Source organism: Eublepharis macularius, chromosome 18 (genome assembly GCF_028583425.1).
Source record: "Eublepharis macularius isolate TG4126 chromosome 18, MPM_Emac_v1.0, whole genome shotgun sequence".
NCBI classification, from domain to species: domain Eukaryota; kingdom Metazoa; phylum Chordata; class Lepidosauria; order Squamata; family Eublepharidae; genus Eublepharis; species Eublepharis macularius.
In genome coordinates, this window is record NC_072807.1 from 33,818,385 (window position 1) to 33,834,849 (window position 16,465).

At 45.0% G+C, this 16,465-nt stretch overlaps 1 protein-coding gene across 1 annotated transcript in view; it reads right to left on the minus strand.

The window, feature by feature from the left end:
* Window positions 1-16,465, minus strand: part of CCDC33 (coiled-coil domain containing 33) — a 156,158-nt gene that overhangs the window by 18,760 nt on the left and 120,933 nt on the right. The window contains exons 13-15 of the mRNA XM_055002307.1: window positions 6,284-6,334; window positions 2,164-2,240; window positions 1,757-1,784 (exon numbers count right to left, since the gene is read on the minus strand). Of these exons, the coding sequence (XP_054858282.1) occupies window positions 1,757-1,784; window positions 2,164-2,240; window positions 6,284-6,334 (156 nt within the window). The remainder of the gene's footprint in view (window positions 1-1,756; window positions 1,785-2,163; window positions 2,241-6,283; window positions 6,335-16,465) is intronic.

Below are 16,465 nucleotides of genomic sequence, written 5' to 3' on the forward strand. Positions count from 1 at the left end.
TTATTCCAATGTATGTCCTGCAGGATGCGGACACACGCACACGCACGCGCATGCGCACGTGCACGCACGCACGCACGCACACACACACACACACACACACACAAGATCGCTAGGAACTATTAAAACAATTCCATCTCCAAATCCATTAAAAGCAGCTCTGGTGAAATAAGATCTAGCAGTCATCTACAAGCATCATACCTATGAGGTCTCTGAAAGGCCTCAGTATACATAAAACATCAACTGATTTAAAATTGCCTTCGCCCAGCCCTCCCATATAGGGCTGTCAAACCCTCAGTCATGGCATGAGAGCTTCATCCGAAGCCCCCTTTGCCCTCCACCACTCCAAGTGACAGCAGGGGGATTTTTTAAAAAAAACTCACTAGCATTTGAAACATGATGACATAACTACTGGAGAAAACCCAGATGTAATAGAGGAAGCTCTAGGAATCGCCAGAAACTCTATGGAAGACCTCTAGGAATTGCTGGAAACTATAGTTTTCTCTGGAAGTAATGTCATTACGCTCATGATGCCAACCCCTATGTGCATGCTCCCAACCCTCATGGACCGTCACTAGTTCCTAAACTTAGGTTAGAGTGTATTGTGAGCCAAACTTGCTTGTGTCGAGCTTGTCCCAATGTATTCACTTTTATTTTTAATGCGATGGGGCTGCAAATGTTTCCTATTAAAGTAGAACATGCCTGTCTCCAGATACATGTTTCTTTTCCCCTGTAAGGCAAAAGAAAAACCCCGAGGAACAACTTGATTTTTCTTTTAGTGATTAAATGGCAGGAGGATAAATGATTCTGCACACATCACCTACACCTTGCTTCAATCAAAATTGGAGCATGCTTTAAAATAAAAACTCTGGGAGACTCCTCATTTCTATGGCATGTGGACTATGAGAGAGGGCCTTATTCTGTTATTGAAAACATACATATTTTGTTTCATTACACTTTGCCTTCCAACACATCGCTATGGAAAAAAATTAGTTTGTTGGATATTTCGCAGGAAAGACTGCATCTATTGTTACTTAGAATCATAGAATCATAGGGATCCCCCAGGGTCATCTAGTCCAACCCTCTGCACAATATAGGAAATTCACAACTACTCCCCCCTTCCACAACTCCAGAGACCCCTGCTCCATGCCTAGAAGATGGCAAAAAAACCTCCAGGATCTCTGCCCAAACTGGCCTGGGGAAAATTGCTTCCTGACCCCAAAGTGCCAATTGGCATTACCTTGGGCATGTAAGAAGGGGCCACAAGAACTAAGCTCTGATGTAACCCTTCCTGCCCTCCCTCTCATGATCTTTCTAGGTTCACAGAATCAGCATTGCTCACAGATAGCCATCTAGCCTCTGCTTAAAAACCTCCAAAGGAGAGCCCACCACCTCCCGAGGAAGCCTGTTCCACTAAGGGACTGCTCTAACTGTCAGGAAGTTCTTCCTAATGTTTAGCCATTTACTTTGATGTGAGAGTTTGTGTTTACCCTGACAGGAGGGGAAAAAAAGATAAAACTGCTAGATCTTGGTTTAGAGACCACGGGTTGGTCAGACACTCTAAGGTTAAATAGATTGAAAGACAGCCACTTACACTCAAGACCATCCAACACCTGCATTGTGGTTTCCTCACATCCAAAACACAACACTTTATTGACTGGCACCATACTGACATTCCTCGCTTCACTTCACCTCACCCCTGCCATTTTAAGCATACCACCCCTCCTTCAGATTTTTTTTTAAAAAGCAAATTTCTCACCACATCTGGGACCTCCTGGAAGACGGGCCTATGAAATACAAAACAGCAAGTCAGTTTAAAGACGACACTTCCTGCCATCCCTTTGGGGAATATTTTCATCCCATTTCTCAAGCTTTCTCCCCAAATCATAGCAGAAACAGTGTGTTTCGAGGGGGATGTGTTATTTGTCACAAAACTCTTGCCATCGCAGCTCAGTTAACCCTAGCGAATATACATTAGAAGAGAGAAATCCATGCTGTGTAGACAACTGTAATCGGTTCTTTCAGTGGGATCAAAAAGGCTGCCAAGTCGTATCAAGGGGTCGTTCGAGCAAGAGTTAGGGGCAATTTTAGGATGTTGTGACAAGAAAGGACCCAGAAAATTTGCTTGCCATAGGAACAGCGGATGCTCTCCCAGATTGGACGCACCTGGTATACAGCTGCTTGTCTGGCAAAATCCCAGCCACGGCATCATGGGAAGGGAAGCCATTTTCGTCTTTGTGAAGCTAGGAGACAGAAGGAAGCCGGTCACGGTAGAACATGTGCTTGGTGGTTGTAGTGCATGCGCACCATTGATTCTCGTCTTGTAAATTAGGGCGCTCCCAAGACCTGCGATAAGTCCATTCTCTGGGCCCTAACAAAGTGATGCTCACGAGCGCCAGAAAGATCAGCAACGAGTAAGAAGAAAAGCCTTCGCAGATGCCTGTGCGGCTGGGCTGTGAAAGAGATGAAAGAATCCGGCACAAGCCAGGCAGAATGGTGGTGCAAACCGGCGCTTGTGCACGGTCATCATTCATGAAAGGCAGAAGAACCAATGGGACTGAACATTCCCTAACAACGAGGTTTTTACTGCCCAAAAACCTTTGCTGTGATTCTCCAATATGCAAAACAGAAGTAACAATGCAAGTTTGACAGACAGGGCGGTCATAAGCAATAACCAACAGGTGCACCTAACCCAGGCTTTATGCTGGGGGAGGGGGGGTGACTGCCTGCAGCTCTACCCCCCATCAGAGGGGGGCAGCCAGCTCAGAAGCTACTGTAGCCCACACTGCCTGCGGCATGCATGGAGAGTTTTAGCTGAGTTGGAAGCAGCCCAGGAATAGTCCATGAATGTCTGGGATTCCTATGTAGGACCAACGGGTTGGCTGCTTGCTGTAGGTGCCTATTTACTTCCACTCTGCTCTTAAATTATAAAGGCAACAAAAATTAAACCCCATCAGGCTGTCTAATGGAAATCTCACTGCTTGGGGTAGTGGGAAGTGTTTTAACTCAGATCTGAACTGAATCAGAGGGTGCCCAAACGAAGCCAACAAACTATCAGGGCACCAGAAAGACTTTGCCAGTTAAATGATTTTCTCCATCTCCAGGCACTGAAACTCCAAATGCAAAAACGAGGCCGGACAGACAACCTCCCCCTTCCTGCAGCTGAAGCACCCAGCTACTCACAGTCGAGGAGAAGGGCCGGTAGTACAAAGTCATCTGGAACTTTGGGAGGAATGCTTAAGCCCTTCCACCAGGGCGGAAGAACCTCTAGGACACAGATGTGGTAGCACTCTATCCCGAGCAGGGCAGAGAACGGATTGTTGCCAGGTACCTGTCACTTCAAACAGTAACCTCCAAAGGACAATGCAATCCCAGAACCACAAAGCAAACAGACTCCCTCCCACCTGTTCTCTCTCTCTCTCTCTCTCTCTCTCAAGAGACCAGGTGCCTGTTCAAGATTAGGCTCCAAAAAGACTGGCATGCACCACACCCACCCGCCCACCCACCTGCCCATCATCTAAGCAAAAAAGCATGGCTGGAAAAGAAAGCCAGCCAGACTCTAACTTACAAAGAGAGCCTGCAACATGGGGAGGGAAACCAGAATCCTCCTGTGGGCAGGGCTGCCCGCTTGTTTGCAGACGGTGCCAGCTTCCCTCATCTGTTGGCAGGTCACCTTGGTAGCTGTTGCTACAACAAGGGAATTTTTTTTAAGTAATCAGGATCCTTCATCCCAGAGCAGTGATGGAAAAGTAATACAGGATGGTTTTTTTGAAAATCTGTTAAGGTAAAGAAGCTCTGGCAGGATGAGAAAAAGACAGGAGATACCACAAAGGGGGATAACAACAACAACATTTGATTTATATACCACCCTTCAGGACAACTTAATGCCCACTCAGAGCGGTTTACAAAGTATGTTATTATTATCCCCACAACAAAACACCCTGTGAGGTGGGTGGGGCTGAGAGAGCTCTGAGAGAGCTGTGCCTGACCCAAGGTCACCCAGCTGGCTTCAAGTGGAGGAGTGGGGAATCAAACCCGGCTCTCCAGATTAGAGTCCTGCGCTTTTAACCACTACACCAAACTGGCTCACTTAGTAAGGGAGAATACTAAGCTAGAACCCAGGTTTTTTTGCCGTGCCCCCTTTTGCCAAAGAAAATCTATATTTATTACAATTTTCTCTCACACCCTTGCCTTCAATGAACTCTGGAAAACTACATAGTTATTCTTTTCCATTTTGTCCTCACAACACTATGAGATAAGTTAAGTTGGGCTGAGAGAGAGAGAGAGAGAGAGAGAGAGAGAGAGAGAGAGAGACTGACTAGTCCAAGGAGGATTTGAACCTGTGATACTACAGTCCTAGTGTGATAACTGTTGCATTATGCCAACTCATCTCTTTCTACCCTCACACCAACCCAGAGAGGTAGGTTAGGCTCAGAGTAGGTGACTGGCCCAAGCTCATCCAATGATCTTTATTTCTGTTCATATCTTACTGTGAATATACATACATCCCATATCATTCCGGTTTTAATAGAGGTGGTGTACCTCTTTTACATTTATTTAATTCAATTTATATCTTTGCCTTTCTGCCTTCATAAGGGCTACCAAGGCAGTTAACAAATCAAAACATACATACTAAAATCATATTATAAAACTATTAAAATCGACCATAACACATCACTAGAACAGTTAAAACCAGAGCTTAAAAACATACAAAGATATTAAAAAACAATAAATACATTTTAAACAATTAAAACATTGGCCATGAAGGCGGGATCACTGAGGACACGCCATTGGCAGAAGGCGGCAATAGAAGAGAGCAGATGAATCTCCCTGGAAAGAGGTCTCCAGAGTTTTGGTGCCACAACCGAGAAGGCCCTCGCCTGGGTTGTAACCCAACTAATCTCACAAAGATGACCTCTGAAGATGACCGCAGGATGACTGCAGTGCTCAGGTAGGACCTCCCCAAATTCTGCCTTCCCCAGCCACTCCTCCCAGTCTCCAATAACATCACACTCTGGAGCTGGCAACGCTAATGCGGTGTGTGTGTTGGGGAAGGGGGATCTTCTTAGGCAGGGCTGTTTTTTTCTGGGGAAAGAGGTGGTGGAACTCAGTGGGTTGCCCTCGGAAAAAATGGTCACGTGGCTGGTGGCCCCGCCCCCTGATCTCCAGACAGAGGGGAGTTTAGATTGCTCTCTGCACCACTTGGCACAGAGGGCAATCTAAACTCCCCTCTGTCTGGAGATCAGGGGGCAGGGCCACCAGCCCATGTGACCATTTTCAAGAGGGTCCAGAACTCCGTTCCCCCGCGTTCCCCCTGAAAAAAAGCCCTGTTCTTAGGAATGGCAACTTTCCACTGGCTGTGAAATCAGAATACGCAAGACACACTTTGTATGCTAGGAGGGAGGGTCCAGAAAAACCCCTTCACTCTCTGTTTCTTCCTTGGCTTAGCTCCTTTTTAATGGCTGTTGAAAAAACAACTGGAGCCACTAATCAATCATCGCCTCTTAATACCTCATGTATGGCCATGAATTTTTCATCGAAAGGCCCAAGCCCTTTTGGAAACATGCAATTCACAGGTTTCCCCACTCTAACATCCTACCCATTATCTATTGGGTGATCTATTGGGTGATCAAATGCCCCCTGGTGTTGTTCTCACCTCACCTTCTTCCCTCTCTTTATTGCCTCCTGTGGAAATGTAAGACTGAAAGCTCTCTGAGAGCCAAACTACAAGTGACACCTGACACTAGTTGGGCACTAGTCAGCTTCCCTCAAGTTTTGATGGGAAATGTAGGCATCCTGTTCTTGCAGCTTGGCTCTCCGACTGCTGTCCAATGGACTTTTCAACTGTCACTTGTCCAACATTCCGCCAAGCTGCCTACATTTCCCGCCAAAACTTGAGGGAAGCTGACAAGTGTCCAACGTGTATCAGGTGTCACTTGTAGTTGGGCTCTGAGACAGGGGCTCCAGCAATAGCGCATGCACATTAAAGAAGGTGGGGAAATACCACCATTATTATGGAGAGGAGCTGCGGATCAGAGATGGAGCAATTTCTCTGCCCCAAGTTATCCAAGAGCCATTGCCAGTCACAGCAGACAATGTGGAGTGGGCTATGTAGTCTATGTGGAGTGATTTGTTATGAGGCAGGGTTGTATAGTCTACACAGATTAGTGGACACGTTCTGGGAACTGTCAAGTTGCAAACGTCCACAAGGGAAAGCAATGATACAGACCAGCCATTCTCACACCCACACAAAACAGACAACTTGCAAGCGGGCAGGTGTACTCACCACCGATAGGTCGGTGAGGGATTTCTTGCGTTCAGGTGTGACGAAGATGCTCTGAAAACAATGAAATATAGCTGTGTTGTTATTTCCCTCCAAGAACAGACCGTGTTAATGAGCTCCATGTGCAAAAAGGTCTGGGGGGGAAAATGCAGCAAGCATCAAACCCATTTAATAAGGATGTTAAAGATCTAGGACCAGAGTATTCAAGCGCCGCTGAGCCGACTAGATCCTGACTCCATTCCCGAGTCCCGACTGTCCTGCTTACAGAGAGAGCGGAACAAGGGAGATGCTTCATTGTTTAAAAAATGACACCATTTTCTTCTTTGAGATGGAATGCCAGGAGCAGATAAAGGAAGCAGATCCTCAACAGCAGTTCCTCTAACACAAGATGGTCCCCATATCCGAGAGAGAGGCCAACATTCTTGGAAGAGCGTCATAGAGTGGAGGAAATGGATAGAGAGATCTTTTTTCTCTCTGCCCCCAAATACTAAATCCCAGGGTCACGCATGGAAGTTGATGAGCGTTCAGGACAGGCGAACAGAAGTACTTTATCACACACAAAGCATACTGAACCTGTGGAACTCATTAACACATGATTTAGCGAGGGCCACATCAAGTATGTCCCTTTTACTAACTCTCGAAAAGCTGATACTCTGGAAATCTAGTTGGTCTTTAAGGAGCTACCAGACCTGAATCTTGCTCTTCTACTACAGACCAACATGGCTATCCACCTGAAAAAAAAAACTGTTTCCCAACAATGGGAAACACTCTGTGTGTGCTCAGAGGCACTAGCCCTATTCACACAATCAGTCGATGTGCATGGGCAGTGGAAAGATCTCTTCTGAAAACAATCTATGCATATAGTCAGAAGATCAGACGAATGCCTGGAAATTGAGGGCCAAGCTACAAGTGACAAATGACCCTTGAATGGCAAGTGGATCGAATGGAGAGCAAGTGGAGGGCAAGTGAACAGGGAGGAATACACTTGCCGTTCAAGTGTCAATTCGTCACTTGTAGTTTGGCCCTGAGATTGCACAACAAGTCTATTGGCCTCAGGTTTTTGCCACGTCAAGTCCCTTCTTCGATATTGCCCCACCTTATGTACTCACACTGTTAAACATCTGGCTACGCACATGTCAGTTTCTGCTACACCAGAGTCATCACAACCCTACTATATACTGATCCCACGAAGCATCCATCTCAACCGGGTCCATTTCATTCACTTAGAAGCAGCTCAGACATTGCCACTGAGTGTGATTCATTAGTAAATGAATAATGTTGAGACGGAAAATGTTTGTTTTTTAAGACACAAATTATTCAAGTTCTTTTGCCTGTAATGTATGGAGCTGGATTAATTTAAAAAAAAATTCTTTTAAAAAGACGGCTTCCTTCTTTGGATGTTTTTAAGCAGAGGCTAGATGGCTATCTACTGCAATGCTACTGATTCTGGGAACCTGGGCATATTACTGCAATGCTATCTACTGCAATGGCTATCTGACAGCAATACTACTGATTCTGTGAACCTGGAAGATCATGAGAGGGAGGGCAGGAAGGGTTACATCAGTGCTCAGTTCTCGTGACCCCTTCTTACATGCCCAAGGTAAAGCCGATCACCACCTTGGGGTCAGGAAGCAATTTCCCCCAAGCCAGTTTGGCTGGGGAGCCTGATGATATTTTGACATCTTCTGGGCAAGGAGCAGGGGTCACTGGAGGTATGGGGGAGGGTAGTTGTGAATTTCCTGCATTGTGCAGGGGGTTGGACTAGATGACCCTTGGGGATCCCCTCCAACCCTATGATTCTATGATTCAGGCCAAAAATCCAACATGTTGAGACTGGACATACAAAATCCAGAGAAAGGCATGCAGAAATTTGGGAAGAAAGAGCATAGCTTTGGAAATAGCTTGGTCCAACCATGCACTTGTGTGAGTATAACAGTGCATTTCATTAAATCTCTGCCTGAACTCAGACATTAACAAGCAAACAGAAAATCCTAAGAAGGCAGGCCGAGAGCGTTCCTTGTACCTTTCCACTAATGCCCGTTAGCAGGGTTTGTGCCATGCTGCAGTGATCTGGGGATTAGATTCTCCCACTGCTTGATACTGAGAGAAGCCCCAGAGCTCTGGATAAGCTGCAAACCGCCGGCAGACGTCAAACGAGCAGAACCTTGCCTTCATTAAACACCAAAGCACATCTGCTCGCTCACCTAACACTGCTTAGCTTTTCTGGCTCCCAGCCAGACATTTTCCAATCGAGCGCTCTCGAATGATGACTTGTTTGGAAAAGTCTGAAAAATGCCATAAAAGGGAGCTCTGAGCAGGTCATCATTTCCTACATCTTTTGCAAGAGAAGCGTACTACACTATTCAAAGATGGGTCACTCCAATAAATGTACGCCGTCACAGAAGCTCCAGATACACAGCTGCTTAGAACTTAATTTTCAACTTTAAGAAATTATATCATTTTTGCTCCAAGGAGCTCGAGATAACACATGGCTCGCCCATCCTCCATGTTAGCCTCACAAGACCCCTGTGAGGTAGGTTTCAAATAGTAAAAGCAGGTGGAGGTTGAAGGGAAAGATGCCTTCTTTTTCTGCTTCCCCCAAGGCAAATTGAGGCTTGGCAAGTCTGGACAGAACAAGGGGCATGGCTTTCATTTTATCTGGTTGATCCAATGGGGATTTGAACCTGCTCTTCCCCAGACCAAGCCCAGTGCTCACTGCTGCACACCACAGTGTTTCTCTACACATCGTCCGAAGTGGTACTTTGGAAAAGAAAGGATACCATGTTGAGCATACTGTCTCCTTAAGATCCCTTCTGTGCTATAGCAAGGGGTTTTTCTTGTATTTAGTTGAAATAGTTGCATCCCACCTTCCTTTTCCACACCCTGCATGTCACAACCGGCATGAATCTAAAACAGGCACCGTTCAAAATCAACAAATGCCAAACAAGCAAACAAACACACGCACACACACAGCTCTTTCTTTGCCTGGGCTTTGACTCTGGCGCTGATGTAACAATTCTCCCCCATCAGCCTTGCAAACTGCCAGAGGGGATCAAAGCACACTGTGCGCAGCAGATGCCATGTGGACGAAAGGGAGTAAATGTATGAAAATATCACATCAGAGAATCCAGAATCCCTGTACAGGCATGCCTTAAAACAACAGCAACAAAGAAAAAAGACAAAGGCTTCCGATTCACTTTACGGCTATAAAGAACGCTTAAAAAAAAAAAAACCTGTAACACTAAAATGCCTTTTGTATTTTATGCGCCTGCGATTCTGATCTACATCTGCGTGAAGAGTTGATGGTGGCAGCAAATGAAAGGGGATCTGACAGAACAATTGTGCATTGATGGGGAATTTGAGAAATAATACTGCAGGGAAGATAGTTTCAGGTGCGTAGCTCTATTGGTCTGCAGACGAAGAGCAAGATGCAGATCCATGAGCACCTTAAAGACTAACCAGATTTCCAGGCGATGAGCTTTTGACAAAGTCTCAGGAATATCTCTACAAGGTAAACAGAATCTGGATGGTGCTTCTGTTACCTGGTTTGTTACAGGCATTTAAGCCTGGGCGTGCCTAGGCCCTGTGTGGAGGGCCTGATAAAGAAATAGAATCATAGAATCACAGGGTTAGAAGGTACCTCCAAGGTCATCTAGTCCAACCCCCTGCACAATGCAAGAAATTCACAACTACCTCCCCCCCCAACACACACCCCAGTGACCCCTGCTCCATGCCCAGAAGATGGCAAAACATTGTCAGGATCCCCAGCCAAACTGGTCTGGGGGAAATTGTTTCCTGACCCTGCCCATCAAGCTAAGTTGGGCTTTGATTGGAGTGTCCAGGGCGACAGAGGGAGTGCAGACAGAGTTCAGGCAGTCCCTCCCTCTGTTGCCAAGGCAATTGATTGAAGGTGCCTGAGTGTCTGGCTTCCCAAACAGCAGATGAACGCAATGAACGAGGCTTGCGATGACCACCTGTTCATCTGGAATGGCGCCCCACGAACAGCCGTTCGCAAACAGATGAATGGGCTCTTCGTGGGTTTTTTTTCATTCATAATGCTGTTCGTGCCCATGTCTAGTGGCGATCAGCTTTACCCTGGCTGTGTAAGAAGGGGCCACGAGAATCTTCCCCCCATGAGGTACCCAAATTCACAAAATCAGCATTGCTGTCCGATGGCCATCTAGCCATCTCTGCTTAAAAACCTCCAAAGAAGGAGAGCCCACCACCTCCCAAGGAAGCCTGTCCTACGGAGGGACCGCTCTGTCAGGAAGTTCTTCCTAAAGTTTAGCCAAAAACTCTTTTGATTTACTTTCAAAGTGTTGGTTCTGGTCTGAACTTCTCTGTTTGCTGTGCAATACTCTGTTTGCTATGCAACCATTTTTTCCTGATGATTGCAGATCTATTTTAAATTTAGGAAAGGCAGAGTACAAAGCTCTGTATAAATAAACTGCTAAAAAAAAACGCTCAAGGATTCAACCTGATTTCAAACTACCTTCAACTCTTCGAAAAAAGAAAGAACCCTGCTGTCTATCTCCAGGTACCCCAGACAGGGAGGCAGAATGTAGGTTTATCTGACTGGCCTTCCTAGCAGCATTCCACCTTTTTGATAACGCTTGCTGTTTTATCTGTATCTCCTGGATGAAACGCAGGCGAGGAAGCCGGAAACTGTAATTACTACATTAAAAGCTTTGCATTTCCAGGCAGCCTGAGGTTTATTTGGGTTTTTTAAAAAAATTAAAGTAGTATAATTTTATAGTTCTTGCAGCTCTCTCTCCCCCTTTAGTAATTACATTTGCCTTTCTTCTTCTCTCTCTCTCTCTATATATATTTATTTTTGGTCTCCACTTCCCATTTATTTTACAAGTGGCTTGGAGGCTGTTTGATGTCTGCGATTAGTTTCAAACGGTAGAATCTATTCATCTTTCTGCGTCTGAAGAAATGCAGCAGTAGGGGAAACTGCTTTATATGGTCTCTTGAGCCCCCAACCACCATCTCCCATCCTGGAAGGAATCCATGCAGCATGTACCAATGGGGAGAATGCAGGAAAAACAGAATTTAGAAGCACCTTTATGTTTCTAATGCTTATTCCAAGCAAGAGAGGGCTGTATACTAGAGATGGGCACGAACCGGAAAAAAACCAAACTGTGGTTCGTGGTTCATCGCATTTCACAAACCACGAACTTTCACGAACCTGCCTCAGTTCGCGAACTGGTTCATTTGGTTCGTGAAAACATCACACCTAGGTCTGCAAATTGTCACTTCCAGGTCAGCAGAAGGTCACTTCTGGGCCAGCAGAAGGCCACTTCCAGGTCAGCAGATCTGCAGGAAGTCCATCCCCAGTTGCCTAGGAAACTGATTGATCAGCACCAGGCTGTCTGCAGTGATGAACCAAAAAATGAACCAAATGAACCAGCCTAAAGTTTGCGGTGGTTCATCAGAAATGGGCTCTGACAAACTGCTGGTTCGCGAACCACGAAGCACCCTGGTTCGTCATAATTTGGTTCATATTTCGGTTCATGCCCATCTCTAGTGTATACTGGCAAGGTTGTCAACATAGTGATTTTAAATAATTAAGGCTTTTGTCCACCTCCATTTTCTTAAGATCATCCATGGATTGTTTTATATAGGGCTGAACTAGATGTTTATTTTTTTTATTAGCATGTTAATATGCTGCATTTCAGCTGCTTACAAAAAGCCATAGAAGCCAGGCAAAAATGGCAGATAAAACTCAATACAGTCTAAATACAAGAAACCAGCAATAGAGTAAAACCAAACAAAAAGCCTGTTAAAATATCCCACCAAGTAAAAAGATCAAAATGAAATCACCTTACTAAAATGTATGTGTGATGTAGCCATATTTATCCATGGTGTTATAAATTACTTATAAAATACTTGACATATGGCTTGTAGGCTGTTAAGTTACAGGGAAAGGAAAGGTTTTTAAAAAGCACTTTAGTCAGGCTTGCTGAAACACTTATGGAAAAGCTCCTACCCTTTCCTATGCCAGCAGGTCTCAAACTTTTTGAAATAAGCCTTGCTTATCAATTTACCCTACTTTTGGGGAACCAACTCTATGATATGTTTTCCCTCCCCAACATAAAATGCAAGATTCTCACATGTCTGTTTTATTTTCCATTTTTCAGTATTTATAAATAAATATACAGTGTTACTGAGCAACAGGCTGCATTTCGTGCATTCGTTTTGCACTTTAGTCGGAGGCAAATTACCGTCAGAACTATCCTGTACCGCTTCAGTTCAAAGAATTGTGGCACACAGCATTTCGGAGCCACACGTGGTTCCATTCCTCACCCCATCAGAGTCTTGCAAAGCAAGCAAACATGAAGGTGAACTGGGCTACTTGTGGGTGTTCTTGCTGTTCTCGTGCACTGAATTGCTCCAATCAATGCACTGGCATTTCACTCAAGAGTGCGAAATGGATCAGCTGCGAAAGAGCATGCAGCCAATGCATGAACAAAATCATGGATTTGCACCGCTAGTAGATCCTCAGTGGTTCACTTTGATAAATGTCCAGTGACCTCCCCAATCAGGGAGATATCCATACCGTTAGCATTTTTGGAGGTCTCTGAATATCCATTTGGAAGTTTTAAAAAATCAGGTTTAAAAAAGCCAAGAATTATGTGAAAAACTTTTAATACGGCCCACATTCTGCTTTGAAAGCATACTAATCAATGCAAGATTGTACTAGCTTTAAGAAAGAGATGGAGCAGAAACACAGGAGATGAAGCTAAATGGAACAGCCCCGTGGGAATTCAAATATCAATGCTTCTGTGGGTAATGGAGATATCAGTGGAAGAGGAAGCGCAGCTTATGGAAACGTCCCCTTCACAATGCCATACAAGAGACCAACACAGACAGATAACGACAAAACAAAAACAAAACAGGGAAATCACTGACACAAGGTTATCACTGCCTCCACAGCTGTTACTGGTAACAAACGGGAGGATCACACCTGCCAATGGCTGTTGGATGAGAACTGGCAGTCACAGGCTAAGCAAGTAAATCGAAAATTTATAGCAAGGTATAAGGTCAAGAAAGATATTTCTTGGAAAGTCCCGCAAGCTTGCAAAAACTAAGAAATGCAGGATTTTTTTAAAAAATGGAGAATTGTCAATGTATTGGTTCCTCTCCGGAAACAAGGTCAGGTGATTCAGAAATCTAGAGATGAATCCAGATGTGGGAAAACGCTGGCAGTATTTCTGTGCTCAGTCTCAGGGCTTTTTTTCTGCTGGAACGTGGTGGAACGGAGTTTCGGAACCTTTTGAAAATGGTCACATGGCTGGTGGCCCCGCCCCCTGATCTCCAGACAGAGGGGAATTTAGATTGTCCTCCGTGCCTCTCAGCGGTGTGGAGGGCAATCTAAACTCCCCTCTGTCTGGAGATCAGGGGGCGGGGCCACCAGCCATGTGACCATTTTCTCTGAGGGCAACCCACTGAGTTCCACCACCTCTTTTCCCAGAAAAAAAGCCCTGCTTAGTCTACCGTTTAGGCCAAATGGAACAAACAGGAGGCGGGCGCAATAGCTGTGTGAGCTCTTGCAGAGATTGCTAGGTAATCCTGAAAAGCCCTCCATCTGGAAATTTATTTACAAAACTTATACCCCACCTTTCTGCCTGCACCAGGGCCACCAAGGCAGCAAATAGATTAAAAACGCACAGCATAAAAACATATCTTGAAAACCATTAAAAATCAAACAAAAAAACTTCATTCAAACAAATTAAAACCAAAGTTAAAATACACGTATGCAAACATAAAAACAACAATTAAAACATAGGGCAGGAAAGAGGGATCACTGATAGGGCAGGAAAGAGGGAATGCCAGATAAAACAAATCTCCTGGTGGAAGATGGCAACCTATTACTGAGCTTTCTTCTTTTGTTGATATTTTTAAAAAATGGGTGTATTGACAGGGGCTCTGCAGATCACGTGCCTTGGGGAGCTGGGGTCTGGAACTCTGGCAGGTGATGATGAGAATGGCTTGTTATCTCTCCACCATTACAACTGCATTGGAATGCCTTGGGTGTAAAGAAAGTCATGCCGTAATTATAGTCCGGCAATCAATGGGCATACATTTGTAGATAATAGAAATGCACAGCCACCGCCTGATAGCATAATCACTCACTCCAGAGGGCTTTTATGGCAGGGAACAGCGTCTATAAATCTTGCGCATTCATGGCCTTTAATTACGAACACCATCTCACTCTTTGCTCTTCTCCTTGGAGGTACAACCATAATTGCTTGGGGATGAAGGCCGGCCATTAAGACTGATCCCAATCCCACTGTGCCAGGCCAGGCTTGAATGAACAGAGAATACAATGCATTTTTTAAAAAAATACTCCAGCTGTTGGCAAACCTAGCGTTCAGCCTTATGGGCAAGAGAACAAAAATTGGGGCACAATTTGGGTCAAAAATCCACAGGTGCAAAATGGAAGCCCTCTTTTGATGCCTTGCTAGCAGATGACACCTCTTCTGACCGAGGGTGGTTGAGCCAGTGCTGAAATCAGCTTATCTTTGCATAAGGTGGTTTCTCAACGAAGCTGATGTTGGTTCCCAGTTCCCAGTTCCTTATTCGCAGTTCCTAGTTCCTTATTTGCAGAGCAAAACACTAATATGGGGGGGGGGAATTGAAAAGCTCTGTAACCCAAAATAAAGACTGTAGGAGCACGTATCATACACCTCTGTATCAGCAAACTGTCCCTTCTAAGTAGACATATACTGCGTCCTCCTTCCAAAGCCCTTAACAGCTTCAAAGTCGAGTAAGAGATACAAGCCCTCTGTGCCCCCAAACAATCTTTGGATGAGCCCAGGTCACACAGCCCTGCACTCACTAGACTGTCTTATTTTGGGGTACAGAGCTTTTCCATTTCCCCCAATATTTGTGTTTTGCTGTGCAAATAAGGAACTAAGAACTGTGAATAAGGAACTGGGAACTGGGAACTGGGAACCAACATCAGCTTCATGGTTTCTCACTATGTCCAATATAAGAAGACTTGAGATTTGGGGTGAGGGGGCATGTAATTGGAGTCAGAAGTCATTCTCTTGTTGTAATCCTTTAAACAATCTCGCAGAGTAGCTATATGATTCCTGTATTGTGGATTGGAAACTGAGACTGAATGGTTTGTCTAAAGCCCACCTTGTTGTGACCTTACTTATGGTGGAAACAAAAGCCGTAGGTCCTTATCTTTCCAACAGGGAGGATTACAATGCCTAAGCTCTTGTCTCTCCATGTCATGTGTTCTGATGGATATTATGAAACAATCCCATTGAATTCAGTGCTGCCGTCTGTCCCTACAAGATCTATGCAGAGATTGCCAAATTTGTACAAATCTTCTTAAAGATTGCTGAATCCCTACAGATCTACACAGAGAGGGCTGAATTCCCTCGCTCTGTGCATTTGGGTTAGAAAAGTGTAAATTCTCCAATCTATAGCACCAGGTCTGTAGATGGTGCAGGGATAGAACAGCTAATTTGAAGTCTCCACTGCTGTTCTTTGCAAAGATTGACTAATCACGCTCAATCAAACATCAATTTCATGGGTCGAAAACCGACCTTGAGGCTGGCTTTTGAATACCAGTGGGATAAATGCAACCTTGAGAATTTCGACTGGAATGGCCACTCCGACAGATTTCCTGGGGCATTCGAAATATTAAATCAGCACTATCCCTCCATGCTGTGCACACATTCCTTTTGAATGAGCCATACTAGCTTCATCCTTGCACCTAGAAGGTGTCAACAGCAATTAATTGTCCTTTATCTGATTGCACCAGGGGTGACCTCACCTGCCATTTGCTTTAAATTACACCAAAGATGTTGGTCTTGTATACAAGGAAGAAGAAAAAAAAGAGGAGTGAAGGAGAGAGGAGACATGCACGCTAGGAGATGATGGCGGTATATTATCCTGCGCATTGCTATTCAATTTGAGAGTTAATTGGATTGTATCGAAAAGCATTTAATCTCCGCTAATAGAGACACTCTCTCCTCCTCGTGTTCCCCTCCCTTCCCCATTCAAAAGCAGTGATTTTGAGGGAGCACAGAGATGGCCATCACGGCTGAGCCGCACAGTCCCATCTGCTGAAAGCAGATAGGCTATTGAAGAAGGAAATAAAAGACGGCGGATTACGCTGGTAAACTCTCTCTTCAGACAAGCAGCTTTCCCTGGCCAGGGCTT